The sequence below is a fragment of the Vidua chalybeata genome, chromosome 2 (genome assembly GCF_026979565.1).
Source record: "Vidua chalybeata isolate OUT-0048 chromosome 2, bVidCha1 merged haplotype, whole genome shotgun sequence".
Classification (NCBI taxonomy): domain Eukaryota; kingdom Metazoa; phylum Chordata; class Aves; order Passeriformes; family Viduidae; genus Vidua; species Vidua chalybeata.
In genome coordinates, this window is record NC_071531.1 from 1,036,002 (window position 1) to 1,054,153 (window position 18,152).

Sequence of the window (18,152 nt, forward strand, 5' to 3'; positions counted from 1 at the left end):
TGCTCTGCTCTGTTCCTGATCACATCTCACAGCATTTATGTTAAAAAAGTATATTTTCATGGGGGCACAGGCATTGGGCCAGCGTCAAACCGTGACATTAGGGCAGGCACTGCCTCTGCTGCCACCTCTGTGCCCACGGGGCTGGCAGAGCCGGGCCCCTCTGGGGGACAGGGCTGAGGCTCCTCGTCCCTCACTGGGCACAAGGGTCGGTCCCAGATCCCAGAGCTGATGTTGTGTCCCCACTGGGACAGCTCCTGCCTGCTCACATCTTCCTCCCTTTGGGACAGCTTTGGCTCACTCACATCGTCCCACCAGGGCAGCTCTTGGGCTGCAGCGTCTGCTCCTTGGGACAGCTCCTTGTCACTGCTGGCTCTCGCCTGGGACAATCCTGCTCCTCTCCTGTCCTGAGGTCTTGCTACCTCTCACCTTCCCTCTGGGAAGCTCTCGGGCATCGTCCCATTAGGAATCCTCTGGGACACTCACATCTCTCTGCAGGGACAGCTCCTGGCATCTCTCGTCTTCTCCCCATCCCATCTCCTGCTGCCCACTCCCATCTATTTCCCACTGGGAAATATCTTGGTTTATCACACGTTCTTCCCACTCACACACCTCTTGGTACATCTCCCTGTCCTCTTCCCCAGGCCTCTCCTCTGGGCTGGAGCAGCTCCACCATGGAGAATTCCTTTTGCCATCGCAGGAGTCTCCTTTAGTGTGGAAAAGGCAGAACGAAAGGGGAATTCCTGCCTTCCCCTCTCTCAGGACTTCAGAAGTCCTCAAACTTCCCTCCTGGCACTCCCACAGAGAGAACGCTGGCCTAGGGACACTCTGCTGTGGGATTTTGGGCAAGGGAGGAGGGAGGCACTTGGTGGACAGAAGAAATGGATGGACGTCCAGGCAAAATTACTTGTGTGGGATTTGTCATCCTTCAGTGATTCCTTTTTGGTTTTGGAAAGCAGAGAGCAGGAGGAAAGGCCCTAGGAAAGGAACAATCCCTCTGTACCCCTGACAGGAGTGACGCTGTTGAGCAGGACGGGAATAAAGAACTCCAGATCAGAAGGCTAAGAAAATGAACTTTCTCTTTATTTCAAATGTACCACTCTGTATATAGAGAACATGGAGAAGACTGATTTCATTGGTCTTAGAGTAAAAACATCCCCCACCATTGGTGTGCAGTGCATGACGCACAGTGGCAGAACGTATCTATAAACAATGTGAATAACAAGATAGATTAGAGAATGATTTACATTCTTTCCCAACTGTTTCCCAGGCTCTCGCCTGGTTAGAAAACCTTTCTCTTTCTCTCTGACTGAGCTGAGAATACCCACACAGGAGGGGGCAGCCAGGGGGGTCGGGCTCTGCTCCCAGGGAACAGGGACAGGACAAGGGGAAACAGGACAGGCCTGTGCCAAGGGAGTGCCTTCCTACTCTGTCCTACTATTCTTCTTCTTTGCTACTTCTATGTATTTTTTATATTCTTATTCCTATTCTTCTTTTTCTTCTTCTTCTACGTATTTTTAAATTCTTACTCCTATTCCTAATACTCTTCTTCTTCTAAGTATTTCTAAATTCTTGTCACTATTCTTCTATCTATTCTTAAATAAGCCTTCTCCCTCTTGTCTTCTTAGTCTTCATCTTTGTCTTCTTTTTCTTTGTCGTCTTCTTCTTCATCTCCATTTCTTTCACTGTCTCCGTCTTCTTCATCTGCTATGTCATCTTTGTCTTCTTCATTGTCTGCTGTGTCTTTGTCTTCTTTGTCGTCTTTGCCACTGTCTTGGAGTGGTTTGTGCTGAGAGTCTGTTCCAGGAGCCTCTGCTTTGTGCCCAAGAAATGGTAGCTGCACCTTCCAGGCCCGGGGCCGAGTGTGTGCGGGGCAGGGAAGGGAGGAGCTTTGTGTTCGTTGGATGGGCCAAAGCCTCACTTTTTTCAAACCTCACTGCTCAGGCTCTGGTTCGGGACTCTGCCTAATCTGGTTTTGCTTGGCTTGCTTGGCTTTGTTGGCCCATCCAAAAGCTTTTCCCTTCCTTGGCTTGGAGGAGCTGCAGCAGCAATCTTTCAGTCCCTCGAGCTGAACCGAACAGCTGCTGCTGCGACACCAGAGGAGTGGGACAGGCAGGAGCGGTCGTCTTCATTGTCCTCCTCTTCTTCACCTTCTTTGTCTTCATCTTCTTAATCTTTTTCCGTGTCTGTTTTACTCCTCCGGCCGTGGCCTCAGGCAGGGACAGCAGAACAGCCCCCGCAGCGCCCGCCTGAAGCGGGAGGGACGTTTCCTGGGGGCAGCCGGCTGCCCGCGGAGGGCCTGGGCTCGCAGCCGGGCAGGCCAGGGGCTGGGGGGGCTGTGCGGGGCAGGCGCCGGCCCTTGGCTGCACGGCTCCTGTGCTGGGCACTCCACCCAGGCCTCTGGAATGCCCTCGAAGGCCTCTTCCACTGAGGACAGCTCCAGGTCACTCATGCTGTCCCATGGAATAACCTCCATGTCCTCTTCCACTGAGGACAGCTCCTTGTCACTCTTGCTGTCCTCTGGAATGCCCTCGATGTCCTCTTCCACTGAGGACAGCTCCAGGTCACTCATGATGTCCCATGGAATAACCTCGATGCCCTGATCCACTGAGAACAGCTCCTTGTCACTCTTGCTGTCCTCTGGAATGCCCTCGATGGCCACTTCCACTGAGGACAGCTCCAGGTCACTTGTGCTGTCCCATGGGAAAACCCTGATGGGCACTTCCCCTTCGGACAGCTCCAGGTCACTCATGCTGTCCTCTGGAATGCCCTCGATGGCCACTTCCCCTTCGGACAGCTCCAGGTCACTCATGCTGTCCTCTGGAATGCCCTTGATGGCCTCTTCCACTGAGGACAGCTCCTGGTCACTCTTGCTGTACCATGGGACAACCTTGATGGCCACTTCCCCTGAGGACAGCATCTGGTCAGTTGTGCTATCCCATGGAATGCCCTCGATGGCCTCTTCCCCTTCGGACAGCTCCAGGTCACTCATGCTGTCCTCTGGAATGCCCATTATGACCTCTGCCACTGAGGACAGCTCCTGGTCACTTGTGCTGCACCATGGGACAACCTTGATGGCCACTTCCCCTGAGGACAGCATCTGGTCAGTTGTGCTATCCCATGGAATGCCCTCGATGGCCTCTTCCCCTTCGGACAGCTCCTTGCCACTCGTGCTCTCCTCTGGAATGCCCTCGATGGCCACTTCCCCTTCGGACAGCTCCAGGTCACTCATGCTGTCCTCTGGAATGCCCTTGATGGCCTCTGCCACTGAGGACAGCTCCTGGTCACTTGTGCTGTACCATGGGACAACCTTGATGGCCACTTCCCCTGAGGACAGCATCTGGTCAGTTGTGCTATCCCATGGAATGCCCTCGATGGCCTCTTCCCCTTCGGACAGCTCCTTGCCGCTCGTGCTCTCCTCTGGAATGCCCTTGATGGCCACTTCCCCTTCGGACAGCTCCTTGCCACTCGTGCTCTCCTCTGGAATGCCTTCAGTGGCCTCTTCCACTGAGGACGGCTCTTTGTCACTCTTGCTGTCCTCTGGAATGCCCTCGATGTCCTCTTCCACTGAGGACAGCTCCTTGTCACTTGTGCTGTCCCATGGAATGTCCTCGATGTCCTCTCCCACTGAAGACAGCTCTTTGTCACTCATGCCGTCCTCTGGAATGCCCTCGATGTCCTCTTCCACTGAGGACAGCTCCTTGTCACTCATGCTGTCCCATGGAATGCCCTCGATGGCCAGTTCCACTGAGGACAGCTCCTGGTCACTCGTGCCATCCTCTGGAACAGCCTCGATGAGTGCTTCCACTGAGAACACCTCCTTGTCACTCTTGCTGTCCTTTGGAATGCCCTCGATGTCCTCTTCCACTGGGGACAGCTCCTGGTCACTTTTGCCATCCTCTGGAACAACCTCAATGTTGTCTTCCACTGGGGACAGCATCTGGTCAGTTTTGCTGTCCCATGGAATGTCCTTGATTGCCTCTTCCCCTTTGGACAGCTCTGGCTCAGTGTTGCTGTCCCCTGCAGAGAGCTTGATGGCCTCTTTAACCTGGGACAGCTCCTTGTCACAGGACGAGGGACAAGTCTGCGTGGCCTCCTCCTTCACTGTGCCCACAGGCTTCTCCCCAGAACTGGAGCTCACATCGTCCTCCCCCGGGAACAACTCTTGGTCTCCCAAATCTTCTTCTTGGGACAGGAGAGCCTCGGGGGGCTCCTCCTCCTCAGCAGCTCCTGCCGGGGCAGCAGCTGCCGGCTCGGCCTCCGTGGGACTCTGTAGGGAAGGAGAGGCGCTGGTTGGGGCAGGCACTGCCTCTGCTGCCACCTCTGTGCCCACGGGGCTGGCAGAGCTGGGCCCCTCTGGGGGACAGGGCTGAGGCTCCTCGTCACTCACTGGGCACAAGGGTCTGTCCCAGAGCCCAGAGCTGATGTTGTGTCCCCACTGGGACAGCTCCTGCCTGCTCACATCTTCCTCCCTTTGGGACAGCTTTCGCTCACTCACATCGTCCCACCAGGGCAGCTCTTGGGCTGCAGCGTCTGCTCCTTGGGACAGCTCCTTCTCACTGCTGGCTCTCGCTTGGGACAATCCTGCTTCTCTCCTGTCTTCCCACTGGGATATGTGGGAGTGCACATCTTGTCCCCATGCTGAGAGGTCGTGCTACCTCTCACCTTCCCTCTGGGAAGCTCTCGGGCATCGTCCCATTGGGAATCCTCTGGGACACTCACATCTCTCTGCAGGGACAGCTCCTGGCATCTCTCGTCTTCTCCCCATCCCATCTCCTGCTGCCCACTCCCATCTATTTCCCACTGGGAAATCTCTTGGCTTGTCACACGTTCTTCCTGCTCGCACACCTCTTGGCACATCTCCCTGTCCTCTTCCCACTGGGACAGCTCCTGGGCTCTGGCGGTTTCTTCCCGTTCCTAGAGCTCTTGGTGTGTCCCACCTCTGTACTGGGAAACTTCCCAAACTCTCACACCTACCTGGCCTTGGTACAGCTCTTGGCTGCTCCTGGCTCCCTGCCGGGACATTTCTTGGACTCCTGGTCCTTCTCTCTGGGATGTCTCTTGTGTACCTTCCCTCCGGGAAAGCTCTCGGTCCATGTCAGCGAGGGGCCTCTCCTCCTCCTCAGCCTGTGCCAGTGGCAGGACTGAGCTGCCCACTGCCCCCGACCACTGCCCGCTGGGGGCTTCCAGCCAGCTGGGCAAGGGGCTGTGGGACCGGGAGTTGGAGTTGGCTTTGCCCTCGTCGCTCTCGTCGTCTGTCGCTGTCGGCCGCTATCGCTATCGGCGTCTGGCGCAGACAGAGCCAGGGAGCTGCTTCCTCCTCAGAGAGCGGCTCTCCTGGGACTGGGCACCCCAGGGCTCTGCGCCCCTTGGACACCCTCAGCCCGGGCGGGGCTCCCTGATCTCACAGGGCTCTCTGGCCACCACCACGTCCCACATCACAGAGGGCCGTGACACCCTGTGCCCTTTGTGTCACAAAGGGCCACCCCCGGCACCCCAACAGCAGCGGGGCAGACAGGAACTGGCTCGGAGCAGCCCCCGGCCTGGTGGCCTTGTGGGCCCTGCTGTGCCCCGAGCCCTGGGAGGCTTTGGCCACGCTGGCACACGACAGCCCCGGCCCCGCACTGCAGAGCCCTGGCTTTGCCGGCCGCGCTGCCCAGGCCACGAGGAATCGGCCGCACGGACGGGCCGGGACTTGCGGGCAGCGGCTCCAGGAGCCGCGGGAGCCCGGGGAGCAGGGCCGTCCCTCAGGCCAGGGGCTGGGGGGGCTGTGCAGGGCAGGCGCCGGCCCTTGGCTGCACGGCTCCTGTGCCGGGCACTCCACCCAGGCCTCCCGAGGGACGGCCACTGCGAGCCCGGCTGCCGCAAAAACTTCCCATTTCTGCTCTTTGTCCAGTTCTGGGGGCACCTCCAGGAGGCTCACATCATCGTCCCACTCATCCTCCTCTGGGCACAAGGGCTTGGTCCTGATGCCGTGCTCAGTTTCGTCTTCCCAGTTCTCCTACATGAGCCCCATGTCACTGTCGTTTTCGCAGGTGGAGTGTCCTGAGGATCTGCTGCCATTCCCTCTGGACACATCTTGGCCAAAGCAGGCTTCTCCTTGGGAATGGTCTTGGCCAATGCATTCTTCCCTGGCGGAAAGTATTTCCCACCTGCTGACATCTCCATCGGACAGCACTTGCTCGATGCATTCTTCCCACTCCGAGGGGTCTTGGGAGCTGCTGACTTCTCCCTGGGACAGGCCTACCTCCAAATACTTTTCCCAGTCAAAGAGTTGGTGGTAACTTGTGACTTCCCCGTGGGGCAGATCTTCCTCCAGGCATTCTTCACCATGAGACGCTTCCTGGGACAGCTCTGGGTCTCCAAGCAGGAAAGGCTCCAGGTCATCCAGGAATTGCCAAAATTTCCTTTCCTCACTGGAGTTGTCCGTTCCCTCCTGCGCTGCCAGCACTGACCCCGCTGCTGCCTCCTCAGCAGCTCCGGACGGGGCAGCAGCGGCCGGCTCGGCCTCCGTGGCACTGCCTGGGGCAGGAGAGGCGCTGGGCAGGGCAGGGGCTGCCTCTGCTGCCACCTCTGTGCCCACGGGGCTGGCAGAGCTGGGCCCCTCTGGGGAAAGAGCCGTGCTGTCCTCTGGACTAAGCTCGATGGCCACTTCCACTTTGGACACCTCCCCATCAGTCGGGCTGTTCCCTGAAACCAGCAGGATGTCATCTTCCACAGGGGACAGCTCCTGGTCACTCGTGCTGTCCCATGGAGAGACCTCCATGTCCTCTTCCACTGAGGAGGAGTGACCTCCTGGTCACTCTCACTGTCCTCTGGAACAACCTCGATGGCCTCTTCCACTGAGGACAGCTCCTGGTCATTCGTTGTCCTCTGGAGAGGCCTCGGTATCCTCTTCCACTGAGGACAGCTACTGGGCACTCATGCTGTCCCCTAGAACAACCTCGATGACCACTTCTACTGAGGACAGCTTCTGGTCACCTGTGCTCTCCTCTGGAATGCCCTTGATGGCCTCTTCCACTGAGGACAGCTCTTGGTCACTTGTGCTATCCCATGGAATGTTCTCGATTGCCTCTTCCACTTCGGACAGCTCTGGCTCAGTGTTGCTGTCCCCTGCAGAGAGCTTGATGGCCTCTTCAACCTGGGACAGCTCCTCGTCACAGGACGAGGGACAAGTCTGCGTGTCCTCCTCCTTCACTGTGCCCACAGGCTTCTCCCCAGAACTGGAGCTCACATCGTCCTCCCCCGGGAACAACTCTTGGTCTCCCAAATCTTCCCCTTGGGACAGGAGAGGCTCGGGGGGCTCCTCGTCCTCAGCAGCTCCTGTGGCTCTGCCCTGGCCTCTGCGGCTCTGCCCCGGCCTCTGCGGCTCTGCCCCGGGCACAGAGGCCGGGCCGGGGCTCGCTCCCTGCTGCCAGCAGGGCGCTGCCGAGGGCTCCCCGCCCGCCGGGGCCGGGCCCGGGCGCTGAGGGAGCGGCGCCGCCATTGCTGCCGCCCTCAGGGGCTCTGAGGGCAGCGCGGGTCCCGCCGGCCCCGCTCCGCCCGCACAGGCAGCACAAACCTGCGGCACAAAGACACACGGCGCTGAAATTGTGTCCGTGCCCTTCCAAAGGCACCCGGACAGCGGCCCGAAGGGCTGCGCTCGGCCGCGGCAGCAGCGCCGCACGGCTGCCCCCGGGCCAAATCCCCTGTGCAGATAGCGGGGCCGGGGCTGTGCGATGGGACACCCAACACACGGGGGTCAGTCACTCTGGGAGCAAGAAACCAGGGTTTTAGTCTAATAGGGAGAGAAATTGACTTTCGGTGGCACTAGGCTGTTGTACATGGAGCTCTAAAGGCATAACAAATGCTACAGATAAACCAGTATAAATACATCTGGGTCAAAAAATCATGAAAAAGTAGTTAGAAGCAACATCTCTGCCGTCAATAGATTTAATATAAGAAAAATAATACTATTTTTAAAGATCTTCCACTGAGGACAGCTCCTGGTTGCTCGTGCTGTCCCCTGGGACAACCTCGATGTCCTCTTCCACTAACTGCGTGTCCTCCTCCTTCACTGTGCCCACAGGATTCTCCCCAGAACTGGAGCTCACATCGTCCTCCCCCGGGAACAGCTCTTGGTGTCCCAAATCTTCCTCTTGGGACAGGAGAGGCTCGGGGGGCTCCTCCTCCTCCTCAGCAGCTCCTGCCGGGGCAGCAGCTGCCGGCTCGGCCTCCGTGGGACTCTGTAGGGAAGGAGAGGCGCTGGCTCAGTGTCATGGTTTGACACAGAAGTGATTTTTTTCAAAAAGTTAGTAGTCACAGCAGTCAATAGTCAGGGTTAGATATTAGCATTTAGAGTGAGCACTGAAGGTATAAACACGCCTCTGAGAGCACAGGGGGTTAAGAGCAAGAACTCCCAGGGGAACTGTCTCTCTTTAGCGCAGACTCTCCCCTGCCCAGCCACAGGCTGGGTGGCAGAGGGCAGGCCATGGAGCCTGGTCGAGGTCAACCCAAAAAGCTGCAGGACTGGAACCGAGCCAGCTCCTGCAGACAGAAGGGTGGAGAGAAGCGGAGCTGCCTTTGTTCCCCCCCAGAGGGAAAGAGACAGAGAGTTTGACAGTACCTGGAGTTTGCCGGCAGAGGAGGAAGAGAAGGGGGCGGGAAGGTGCCCAGCGTAGAAGTTAAGTTCTAGGCAGAAATTTCAGCCATCCGGGGAGTCTGAACTTTTAACCCTATCCTAAGAAATAAGAGCTTTGTAAAATATTACTCCTCCTCGATTTAAAGTAGAAGAGAGACAGTCCGAGACCAGAAATGTTAAAAGAAGAAATTTTTAGTCAGGAGGAAATAATAGAGTAACTTTTAGCTCAACTTTTCCTGTTAACCATAGACTGAACCAAATTCTCCTGCAATAGAGACTGCATTTTTAAAGGAATACAACAGTAAACCAAAGAAACCTGCTTCAGCAACTACCAACACAGAAATGGCAAGAACAGAAAAAAGCTGAGGAGGGTGTGGTGATGCCCTCTGTCTTCAGGAAGAAGATGATCTCTGTTCTTAAACCCTCAGCCCCAGGGGAGGAAGAAACAGGGGGGGACTGTAGTCCCAAAATGAGAAGCTAAACTGTTGTCTCTTTTAGTCCATAGCAAAGCATCCTTAAAGGAGCCCTCTGAGCAGTCTGCCCATGCACAGCAGTGAGAGCGCTGTGACATGAAAAAGAAAGTGTCACACTAACAGGTTTTCTCCAGGCAGTGCCATGTGTGACATGGAAACACAAGAGTAGCAATTGTGTTTCCTGGGGGGGGTCTATGGTGCAAGAGAGACTCCTCTCTCCCTTAATAAACTAAATATTGATCATCTGAAAAGTGGCAACTTGATCAGGAATCACGGGGAGTGTCTCACGGTAGTTTTAAAAATTAAGTAGGGGGAGGAAGAGAGTTTTAGAAGGTCTTCATCCTAGATTTAGTATGTGTGTCATTTCTAGTAGTAGTAGTTTAATAAAGTTTTTATTCCTATATTGTTAAGCTTAAGTTTGCTCTGCTCTGTTCCTGATCACATCTCACAGCATTTATGTTAAAAAAGTATATTTTCATGGGGGCACAGGCATTGGGCCAGCGTCAAACCGTGACATTAGGGCAGGCACTGCCTCTGCTGCCACCTCTGTGCCCACGGGGCTGGCAGAGCCGGGCCCCTCTGGGGGACAGGGCTGAGGCTCCTCGTCACTCACTGGGCACAAGGGTCGGTCCCAGATCCCAGAGCTGATGTTGTGTCCCCACTGGGACAGCTCCTGCCTGCTCACATCTTCCTCCCTTTGGGACAGCTTTCGCTCACTCACATCGTCCCACCAGGGCAGCTCTTGGGCTGCAGCGTCTGCTCCTTGGGACAGCTCCTTGTCACTGCTGGCTCTCGCCTGGGACAATCCTGCTCCTCTCCTGTCCTGAGGTCTTGCTACCTCTCACCTTCCCTCTGGGAAGCTCTCGGGCATCGTCCCATTAGGAATCCTCTGGGACACTCACATCTCTCTGCAGGGACAGCTCCTGGCATCTCTCGTCTTCTCCCCATCCCATCTCCTGCTGCCCACTCCCATCTATTTCCCACTGGGAAATATCTTGGTTTATCACACGTTCTTCCCACTCACACACCTCTTGGTACATCTCCCTGTCCTCTTCCCCAGGCCTCTCCTCTGGGCTGGAGCAGCTCCACCACGGAGAATTCCTTTTGCCATCGCAGGAGTCTCCTTTAGTGTGGAAAAGGCAGAACGAAAGGGGAATTCCTGCCTTCCCCTCTCTCAGGACTTCAGAAGTCCTCAAACTTCCCTCCTGGCACTCCCACAGAGAGAACGCTGGCCTAGGGACACTCTGCTGTGGGATTTTGGGCAAGGGAGGAGGGAGGCACTTGGTGGACAGAAGAAATGGATGGACGTCCAGGCAAAATTACTTGTGTGGGATTTGTCATCCTTCAGTGATTCCTTTTTGGTTTTGGAAAGCAGAGAGCAGGAGGAAAGGCCCTAGGAAAGGAACAATCCCTCTGTACCCCTGACAGGAGTGACGCTGTTGAGCAGGACGGGAATAAAGAACTCCAGATCAGAAGGCTAAGAAAATGAACTTTCTCTTTATTTCAAATGTACCACTCTGTATATAGAGAACATGGAGAAGACTGATTTCATTGGTCTTAGAGTAAAAACATCCCCCACCATTGGTGTGCAGTGCATGACGCACAGTGGCAGAACGTATCTATAAACAATGTGAATAACAAGATAGATTAGAGAATGATTTACATTCTTTCCCAACTGTTTCCCAGGCTCTCGCCTGGTTAGAAAACCTTTCTCTTTCTCTCTGACTGAGCTGAGAATACCCACACAGGAGGGGGCAGCCAGGGGGGTCGGGCTCTGCTCCCAGGGAACAGGGACAGGACAAGGGGAAACAGGACAGGCCTGTGCCAAGGGAGTGCCTTCCTACTCTGTCCTACTATTCTTCTTCTTTGCTACTTCTATGTATTTTTTATATTCTTATTCCTATTCTTCTTTTTCTTCTTCTTCTACGTATTTTTAAATTCTTACTCCTATTCCTAATACTCTTCTTCTTCTAAGTATTTCTAAATTCTTGTCACTATTCTTCTATCTATTCTTAAATAAGCCTTCTCCCTCTTGTCTTCTTAGTCTTCATCTTTGTCTTCTTTTTCTTTGTCGTCTTCTTCTTCATCTCCATTTCTTTCACTGTCTCCGTCTTCTTCATCTGCTATGTCATCTTTGTCTTCTTCATTGTCTGCTGTGTCTTTGTCTTCTTTGTCGTCTTTGCCACTGTCTTGGAGTGGTTTGTGCTGAGAGTCTGTTCCAGGAGCCTCTGCTTTGTGCCCAAGAAATGGTAGCTGCACCTTCCAGGCCCGGGGCTGAGTGTGTGCGGGGCAGGGAAGGGAGGAGCTTTGTGTTCGTTGGATGGGCCAAAGCCTCACTTTTTTCAAACCTCACTGCCCAGGCTCTGGTTCGGGACTCTGCCTAATCTGGTTTTGCTTGGCTTGCTTGGCTTTGTTGGCCCATCCAAAAGCTTTTCCCTTCCTTGGCTTGGAGGAGCTGCAGCAGCAATCTTTCAGTCCCTCGAGCTGAACCGAACAGCTGCTGCTGCGACACCAGAGGAGTGGGACAGGCAGGAGCGGTCGTCTTCATTGTCCTCCTCTTCTTCACCTTCTTTGTCTTCATCTTCTTAATCTTTTTCCGTGTCTGTTTTACTCCTCCGGCCGTGGCCTCAGGCAGGGACAGCAGAACAGCCCCCGCAGCGCCCGCCTGAAGCGGGAGGGACGTTTCCTGGGGGCAGCCGGCTGCCCGCGGAGGGCCTGGGCTCGCAGCCGGGCAGGCCAGGGGCTGGGGGGGCTGTGCGGGGCAGGCGCCGGCCCTTGGCTGCACGGCTCCTGTGCTGGGCACTCCACCCAGGCCTCTGGAATGCCCTCGAAGGCCTCTTCCACTGAGGACAGCTCCAGGTCACTCATGCTGTCCCATGGAATAACCTCCATGTCCTCTTCCACTGAGGACAGCTCCTTGTCACTCTTGCTGTCCTCTGGAATGCCCTCGATGTCCTCTTCCACTGAGGACAGCTCCAGGTCACTCATGATGTCCCATGGAATAACCTCGATGCCCTGATCCACTGAGAACAGCTCCTTGTCACTCTTGCTGTCCTCTGGAATGCCCTCGATGGCCACTTCCACTGAGGACAGCTCCAGGTCACTTGTGCTGTCCCATGGGAAAACCCTGATGGGCACTTCCCCTTCGGACAGCTCCAGGTCACTCATGCTGTCCTCTGGAATGCCCTCGATGGCCACTTCCCCTTCGGACAGCTCCAGGTCACTCATGCTGTCCTCTGGAATGCCCTTGATGGCCTCTTCCACTGAGGACAGCTCCTGGTCACTCTTGCTGTACCATGGGACAACCTTGATGGCCACTTCCCCTGAGGACAGCATCTGGTCAGTTGTGCTATCCCATGGAATGCCCTCGATGGCCTCTTCCCCTTCGGACAGCTCCAGGTCACTCATGCTGTCCTCTGGAATGCCCATTATGACCTCTGCCACTGAGGACAGCTCCTGGTCACTTGTGCTGCACCATGGGACAACCTTGATGGCCACTTCCCCTGAGGACAGCATCTGGTCAGTTGTGCTATCCCATGGAATGCCCTCGATGGCCTCTTCCCCTTCGGACAGCTCCTTGCCACTCGTGCTCTCCTCTGGAATGCCCTCGATGGCCACTTCCCCTTCGGACAGCTCCAGGTCACTCATGCTGTCCTCTGGAATGCCCTTGATGGCCTCTGCCACTGAGGACAGCTCCTGGTCACTTGTGCTGTACCATGGGACAACCTTGATGGCCACTTCCCCTGAGGACAGCATCTGGTCAGTTGTGCTATCCCATGGAATGCCCTCGATGGCCTCTTCCCCTTCGGACAGCTCCTTGCCGCTCGTGCTCTCCTCTGGAATGCCCTCGATGGCCTCTTCCCCTTCGGACAGCTCCTTGCCGCTCGTGCTCTCCTCTGGAATGCCCTTGATGGCCACTTCCCCTTCGGACAGCTCCTTGCCACTCGTGCTCTCCTCTGGAATGCCTTCAGTGGCCTCTTCCACTGAGGACGGCTCTTTGTCACTCTTGCTGTCCTCTGGAATGCCCTCGATGTCCTCTTCCACTGAGGACAGCTCCTTGTCACTTGTGCTGTCCCATGGAATGTCCTCGATGTCCTCTCCCACTGAAGACAGCTCTTTGTCACTCATGCCGTCCTCTGGAATGCCCTCGATGTCCTCTTCCACTGAGGACAGCTCCTTGTCACTCATGCTGTCCCATGGAATGCCCTCGATGGCCAGTTCCACTGAGGACAGCTCCTGGTCACTCGTGCCATCCTCTGGAACAGCCTCGATGAGTGCTTCCACTGAGAACACCTCCTTGTCACTCTTGCTGTCCTTTGGAATGCCCTCGATGTCCTCTTCCACTGAGGACAGCTCCTGGTCACTTTTGCCATCCTCTGGAACAACCTCAATGTTGTCTTCCACTGGGGACAGCATCTGGTCAGTTTTGCTGTCCCATGGAATGTCCTTGATTGCCTCTTCCCCTTTGGACAGCTCTGGCCCAGTGTTGCTGTCCCCTGCAGAGAGCTCGATGGCCTCTTTAACCTGGGACAGCTCCTTGTCACAGGATGAGGGACAAGTCTGCGTGGCCTCCTCCTTCACTGTGCCCACAGGCTTCTCCCCAGAACTGGAGCTCACATCGTCCTCCCCCGGGAACAACTCTTGGTCTCCCAAATCTTCCTCTTGGGACAGGAGAGGCTCGGGGGGCTCCTCCTCGTCCTCAGCAGCTCCTGCCGGGGCAGCAGCTGCCGGCTCGGCCTCCGTGGGACTCTGTAGGGAAGGAGAGGCGCTGGTTGGGGCAGGCACTGCCTCTGCTGCCACCTCTGTGCCCACGGGGCTGGCAGAGCTGGGCCCCTCTGGGGGACAGGGCTGAGGCTCCTCGTCACTCACTGGGCACAAGGGTCTGTCCCAGAGCCCAGAGCTGATGTTGTATCCCCACTGGGACAGCTCCTGCCTGCTCACATCTTCCTCCCTTTGGGACAGCTTTGGCTCACTCACATCGTCCCACCAGGGCAGCTCTTGGGCTGCAGCGTCTGCTCCTTGGGACAGCTCCTTCTCACTGCTGGCTCTCGCTTGGGACAATCCTGCTTCTCTCCTGTCTTCCCACTGGGAGATGTGGGAGTGCACATCTTGTCCCCATGCTGAGAGGTCTTGCTACCTCTCACCATCCCTCTGGGAAGCTCTCGGGCATCGTCCCATTGGGAATCCTCTGGGACACTCACATCTCTCTGCAGGGACAGCTCCTGGCATCTCTCGTCTTCTCCCCATCCCATCTCCTGCTGCCCACTCCCATCTATTTCCCACTGGGAAATCTCTTGGCTTGTCACACGTTCTTCCTGCTCGCACACCTCTTGGCACATCTCCCTGTCCTCTTCCCACTGGGACAGCTCCTGGGCTCTGGCGGTTTCTTCCCGTTCCTAGAGCTCTTGGTGTGTCCCACCTCTGTACTGGGAAACTTCCCAAACTCTCACACCTACCTGGCCTTGGTACAGCTCTTGGCTGCTCCTGGCTCCCTGCCGGGACATTTCTTGGACTCCTGGTCCTTCTCTCTGGGATGTCTCTTGTGTATCTTCCCACTGGGAATGCTCTCGGTCCATGTCAGCGAGGGGCCTCTCCTCCTCCTCAGCCTGTGCCAGTGGCAGGACTGAGCTGCCCACTGCCCCCGACCACTGCCCGCTGGGGGCTTCCAGCCAGCTGGGCAAGGGGCTGTGGGACCGGGAGTTGGAGTTGGCTTTGCCCTCGTCGCTCTTGTCGTCTGTCGCTGTCGGCCGCTATCGCTATCGGCGTCTGGCGCAGACAGAGCCAGGGAGCTGCTTCCTCCTCAGAGAGCGGCTCTCCTGGGACTGGGCACCCCAGGGCTCTGCGCCCCTTGGACACCCTCAGCCCGGGCGGGGCTCCCTGATGTCACAGGGCTCTCTGGCCACCACCACGTCCCACATCACAGAGGGCCGTGACACCTTGTGCCCTTTGTGTCACAAAGGGCCACCCCCGGCACCCCAACAGCAGCGGGGCAGACAGGAACTGGCTCGGAGCAGCCCCCGGCCTGGTGGCCTTGTGGGCCCTGCTGTGCCCCGAGCCCTGGGAGGCTTTGGCCACGCTGGCACACGACAGCCCCGGCCCCGCACTGCAGAGCCCTGGCTTTGCCGGCCGCGCTGCCCAGGCCACGAGGAATTGGCCGCACGGACGGGCCGGGACTTGCGGGCAGCGGCTCCAGGAGCCGCGGGAGCCCGGGGAGCAGGGCCGTCCCTCAGGCCAGGGGCTGCGGGGGCTGTGCGGGGCAGGCGCCGGCCCTTGGCTGCACGGCTCCTGTGCCGGGCACTCCACCCCGGCCTCCCGAGGGACGGCCACTGCGAGCCCGGCTGCCGCAAAAACTTCCCATTTCTGCTCTTTGTCCAGTTCTGGGGGCACCTCCAGGAGGCTCACATCATCGTCCCACTCATCCTCCTCTGGGCACAAGGGCTTGGTCCTGATGCCGTGCTCGGTCTCATCTTCCCAGTTCTCCTGCACGAGCCCCGTGTCACTGTCGTTTTCGCAGGTGGAGTGTCCTGAGGATCTGCTGCCATTCCCTCTGGACACATCTTGGCCAAAGCAGGCTTCTCCTTGGGAATGGTCTTGGCCAATGCATTCTTCCCTGGCGGAAAGTATTTCCCACCTGCTGACATCTCCATCGGACAGCACTTGCTCGATGCATTCTTCCCAGTCCGAGGGGTCTTGGGAGCTGCTGACTTCTCCCTGGGACAGGCCTACCTCCAAATACTTTTCCCAGTCAAAGAGTTGGTGGTAACTTGTGACTTCCCCGTGGGGCAGATCTTCCTCCAGGCATTCTTCACCATGAGACGCTTCCTGGGACAGCTCTGGGTCTCCAAGCAGGAAAGGCTCCAGGTCATCCAGGAATTGCCAAAATTTCCTTTCCTCACTGGAGTTGTCCGTTCCCTCCTGCGCTGCCAGCACTGACCCCGCTGCTGCCTCCTCAGCAGCTCCGGACGGGGCAGCAGCGGCCGGCTCGGCCTCCGTGGCACTGCCTGGGGCAGGAGAGGCGCTGGGCAGGGCAGGGGCTGCCTCTGCTGCCACCTCTGTGCCCACGGGGCTGGCAGAGCTGGGCCCCTCTGAGGAAAGAGCCGTCCTGTCCTCTGGACTAAGCTCGATGGCCACTTCCACTTTGGACACCTCCCCATCAGTCGGGCTGTTCCCTGAAACCAGCAGGACGTCATCTTCCACAGGGGACAGCTCCTGGTCACTCGTGCTGTCCCATGGAGAGACCTCCATGTCCTCTTCCACTGAGGAGGAGTGACCTCCTGGTCACTCTCACTGTCCTCTGGAACAACCTCGATGGCCTCTTCCACTGAGGACAGCTCCTGGTCATTCGTTGTCCTCTGGAGAGGCCTCGGTATCCTCTTCCACTGAGGACAGCTACTGGGCACTCATGCTGTCCCCTAGAACAACCTCGATGACCACTTCTACTGAGGACAGCTTCTGGTCACCTGTGCTCTCCTCTGGAATGCCCTTGATGGCCTCTTCCACTGAGGACAGCTCTTGGTCACTTGTGCTATCCCATGGAATGTTCTCGATTGCCTCTTCCACTTCGGACAGCTCTGGCTCAGTGTTGCTGTCCCCTGCAGAGAGCTCGATGGCCTCTTCAACCTGGGACAGCTCCTCGTCACAGGACGAGGGACAAGTCTGCGTGTCCTCCTCCTTCACTGTGCCCACAGGCTTCTCCCCAGAACTGGAGCTCACATCGTCCTCCCCCGGGAACAACTCTTGGTCTCCCAAATCTTCCCCTTGGGACAGGAGAGGCTCGGGGGGCTCCTCGTCCTCAGCAGCTCCTGCGGCTCTGCCCGGGCCTCTGCGGCTCTGCCCCGGGCACAGAGGCCGGGCCGGGGCTCGCTCCCTGCTGCCAGCAGGGCGCTGCCGAGGGCTCCCCGCCCGCCGGGGCCGGGCCCGGGCGCTGAGGGAGCGGCGCCGCCATTGCTGCCGCCCTCAGGGGCTCTGAGGGCAGCGCGGGTCCCGCCGGCCCCGCTCCGCCCGCACAGGCAGCACAAACCTGCGGCACAAAGACACACGGCGCTGAAATTGTGTCCGTGCCCTTCCAAAGGCACCCGGACAGCGGCCCGAAGGGCTGCGCTCGGCCGCGGCAGCAGCGCCGCACGGCTGCCCCCGGGCCAAATCCCCTGTGCAGATAGCGGGGCCGGGGCTGTGCGATGGGACCCCCAACACACGGGGGTCAGTCACTCTGGGAGCAAGAAACCAGGGTTTTAGTCTAATAGGGAGAGAAATTGACTTTCGGTGGCACTAGGCTGTTGTACATGGAGCTCTAAAGGCATAACAAATGCTACAGATAAACCAGTATAAATACATCTGGGTCAAAAAATCATGAAAAAGTAGTTAGAAGCAACATCTCTGCCGTCAATAGATTTAATATAAGAAAAATAATACTATTTTTAAAGATCTTCCACTGAGGACAGCTCCTGGTTGCTCGTGCTGTCCCCTGGGACAACCTCGATGTCCTCTTCCACTATCGAGAGCTCCTGGACACTTCTGCTGTCCCCTGGAATGACCTTGATGCCCTCCTCTGATGGGGATGTGTCACAGCGCGCCGTCATGGGGCGTGCTGGGCGGCGAGTGCAGGGGCTCGACCATCCCCCTGCGAGTTCTGCAACCGCAGTTATCGTCAGGTTCGGTGCAGGGACAGATAACAATGACACGGTTCTTGGGGTATACCAGAATGTATTTATCGGATGGACAAGATGGAGCCCCAAAATCGACCTGGGGGAGTGAACAGAAATTTTATACAGTAACTCAGGAGGAGGGGTGCAGGAACATTAACCAATGAGGGTAAAGCTGGGGAGTGGTCTAAGGTGGGACTAAACTATTATAAACCTATCAGGAAAAGTAGGGGAGTGGAATAACACAAAGCAACAAATAGGATGTCGAGTATAAGAAAATAGACAGGAAACACTCTGGAAAGGGTAGGGATAGGGAGGATTGACAAGGACCATTCTGGAGAAAGGGGTGGGGAAAAGGAGGACTGACAACTTGGAATGGAGGGGGTTAGGGAGGGCCTTGGGAAGATTGGCAGCTCGGGA

General features: G+C 57.0%; 1 protein-coding gene across 1 annotated transcript; it reads right to left on the reverse strand.

The window, feature by feature from the left end:
- Positions 1-11,130: 11,130 nt before the first annotated feature.
- Positions 11,131-16,335, reverse strand: LOC128782016 (uncharacterized). The gene is made up of 5 exons (XM_053932082.1): positions 16,206-16,335; positions 15,265-16,091; positions 14,547-14,840; positions 11,702-13,839; positions 11,131-11,275 (listed from the first exon to the last, which is right to left on the reverse strand). The coding sequence occupies exons 1-5, from the start codon at positions 16,333-16,335 to the stop codon at positions 11,131-11,133; spliced, it is 3,534 nt and encodes a 1,177-aa protein (XP_053788057.1).
- Positions 16,336-18,152: the final 1,817 nt, after the last annotated feature.

Coding starts and splice junctions, on each gene's coding strand:
- LOC128782016 (XM_053932082.1), bottom strand. CDS start 16,335: ATGGAGGTCTCTCCATGGGACAGCACGAGTGACCAGGAGCTGTCCCCT. Junction 13,840..14,546: donor AAGAGCTGTACCAAGGCCAG/GTAGGTGTGAGA, acceptor CCTTCCCTACAG/AGTCCCACGGAGGCCGAGCC. Junction 11,276..11,701: donor CTGAGGCCACGGCCGGAGGA/GTAAAACAGACA, acceptor ACTCCAAGACAG/TGGCAAAGACGACAAAGAAG.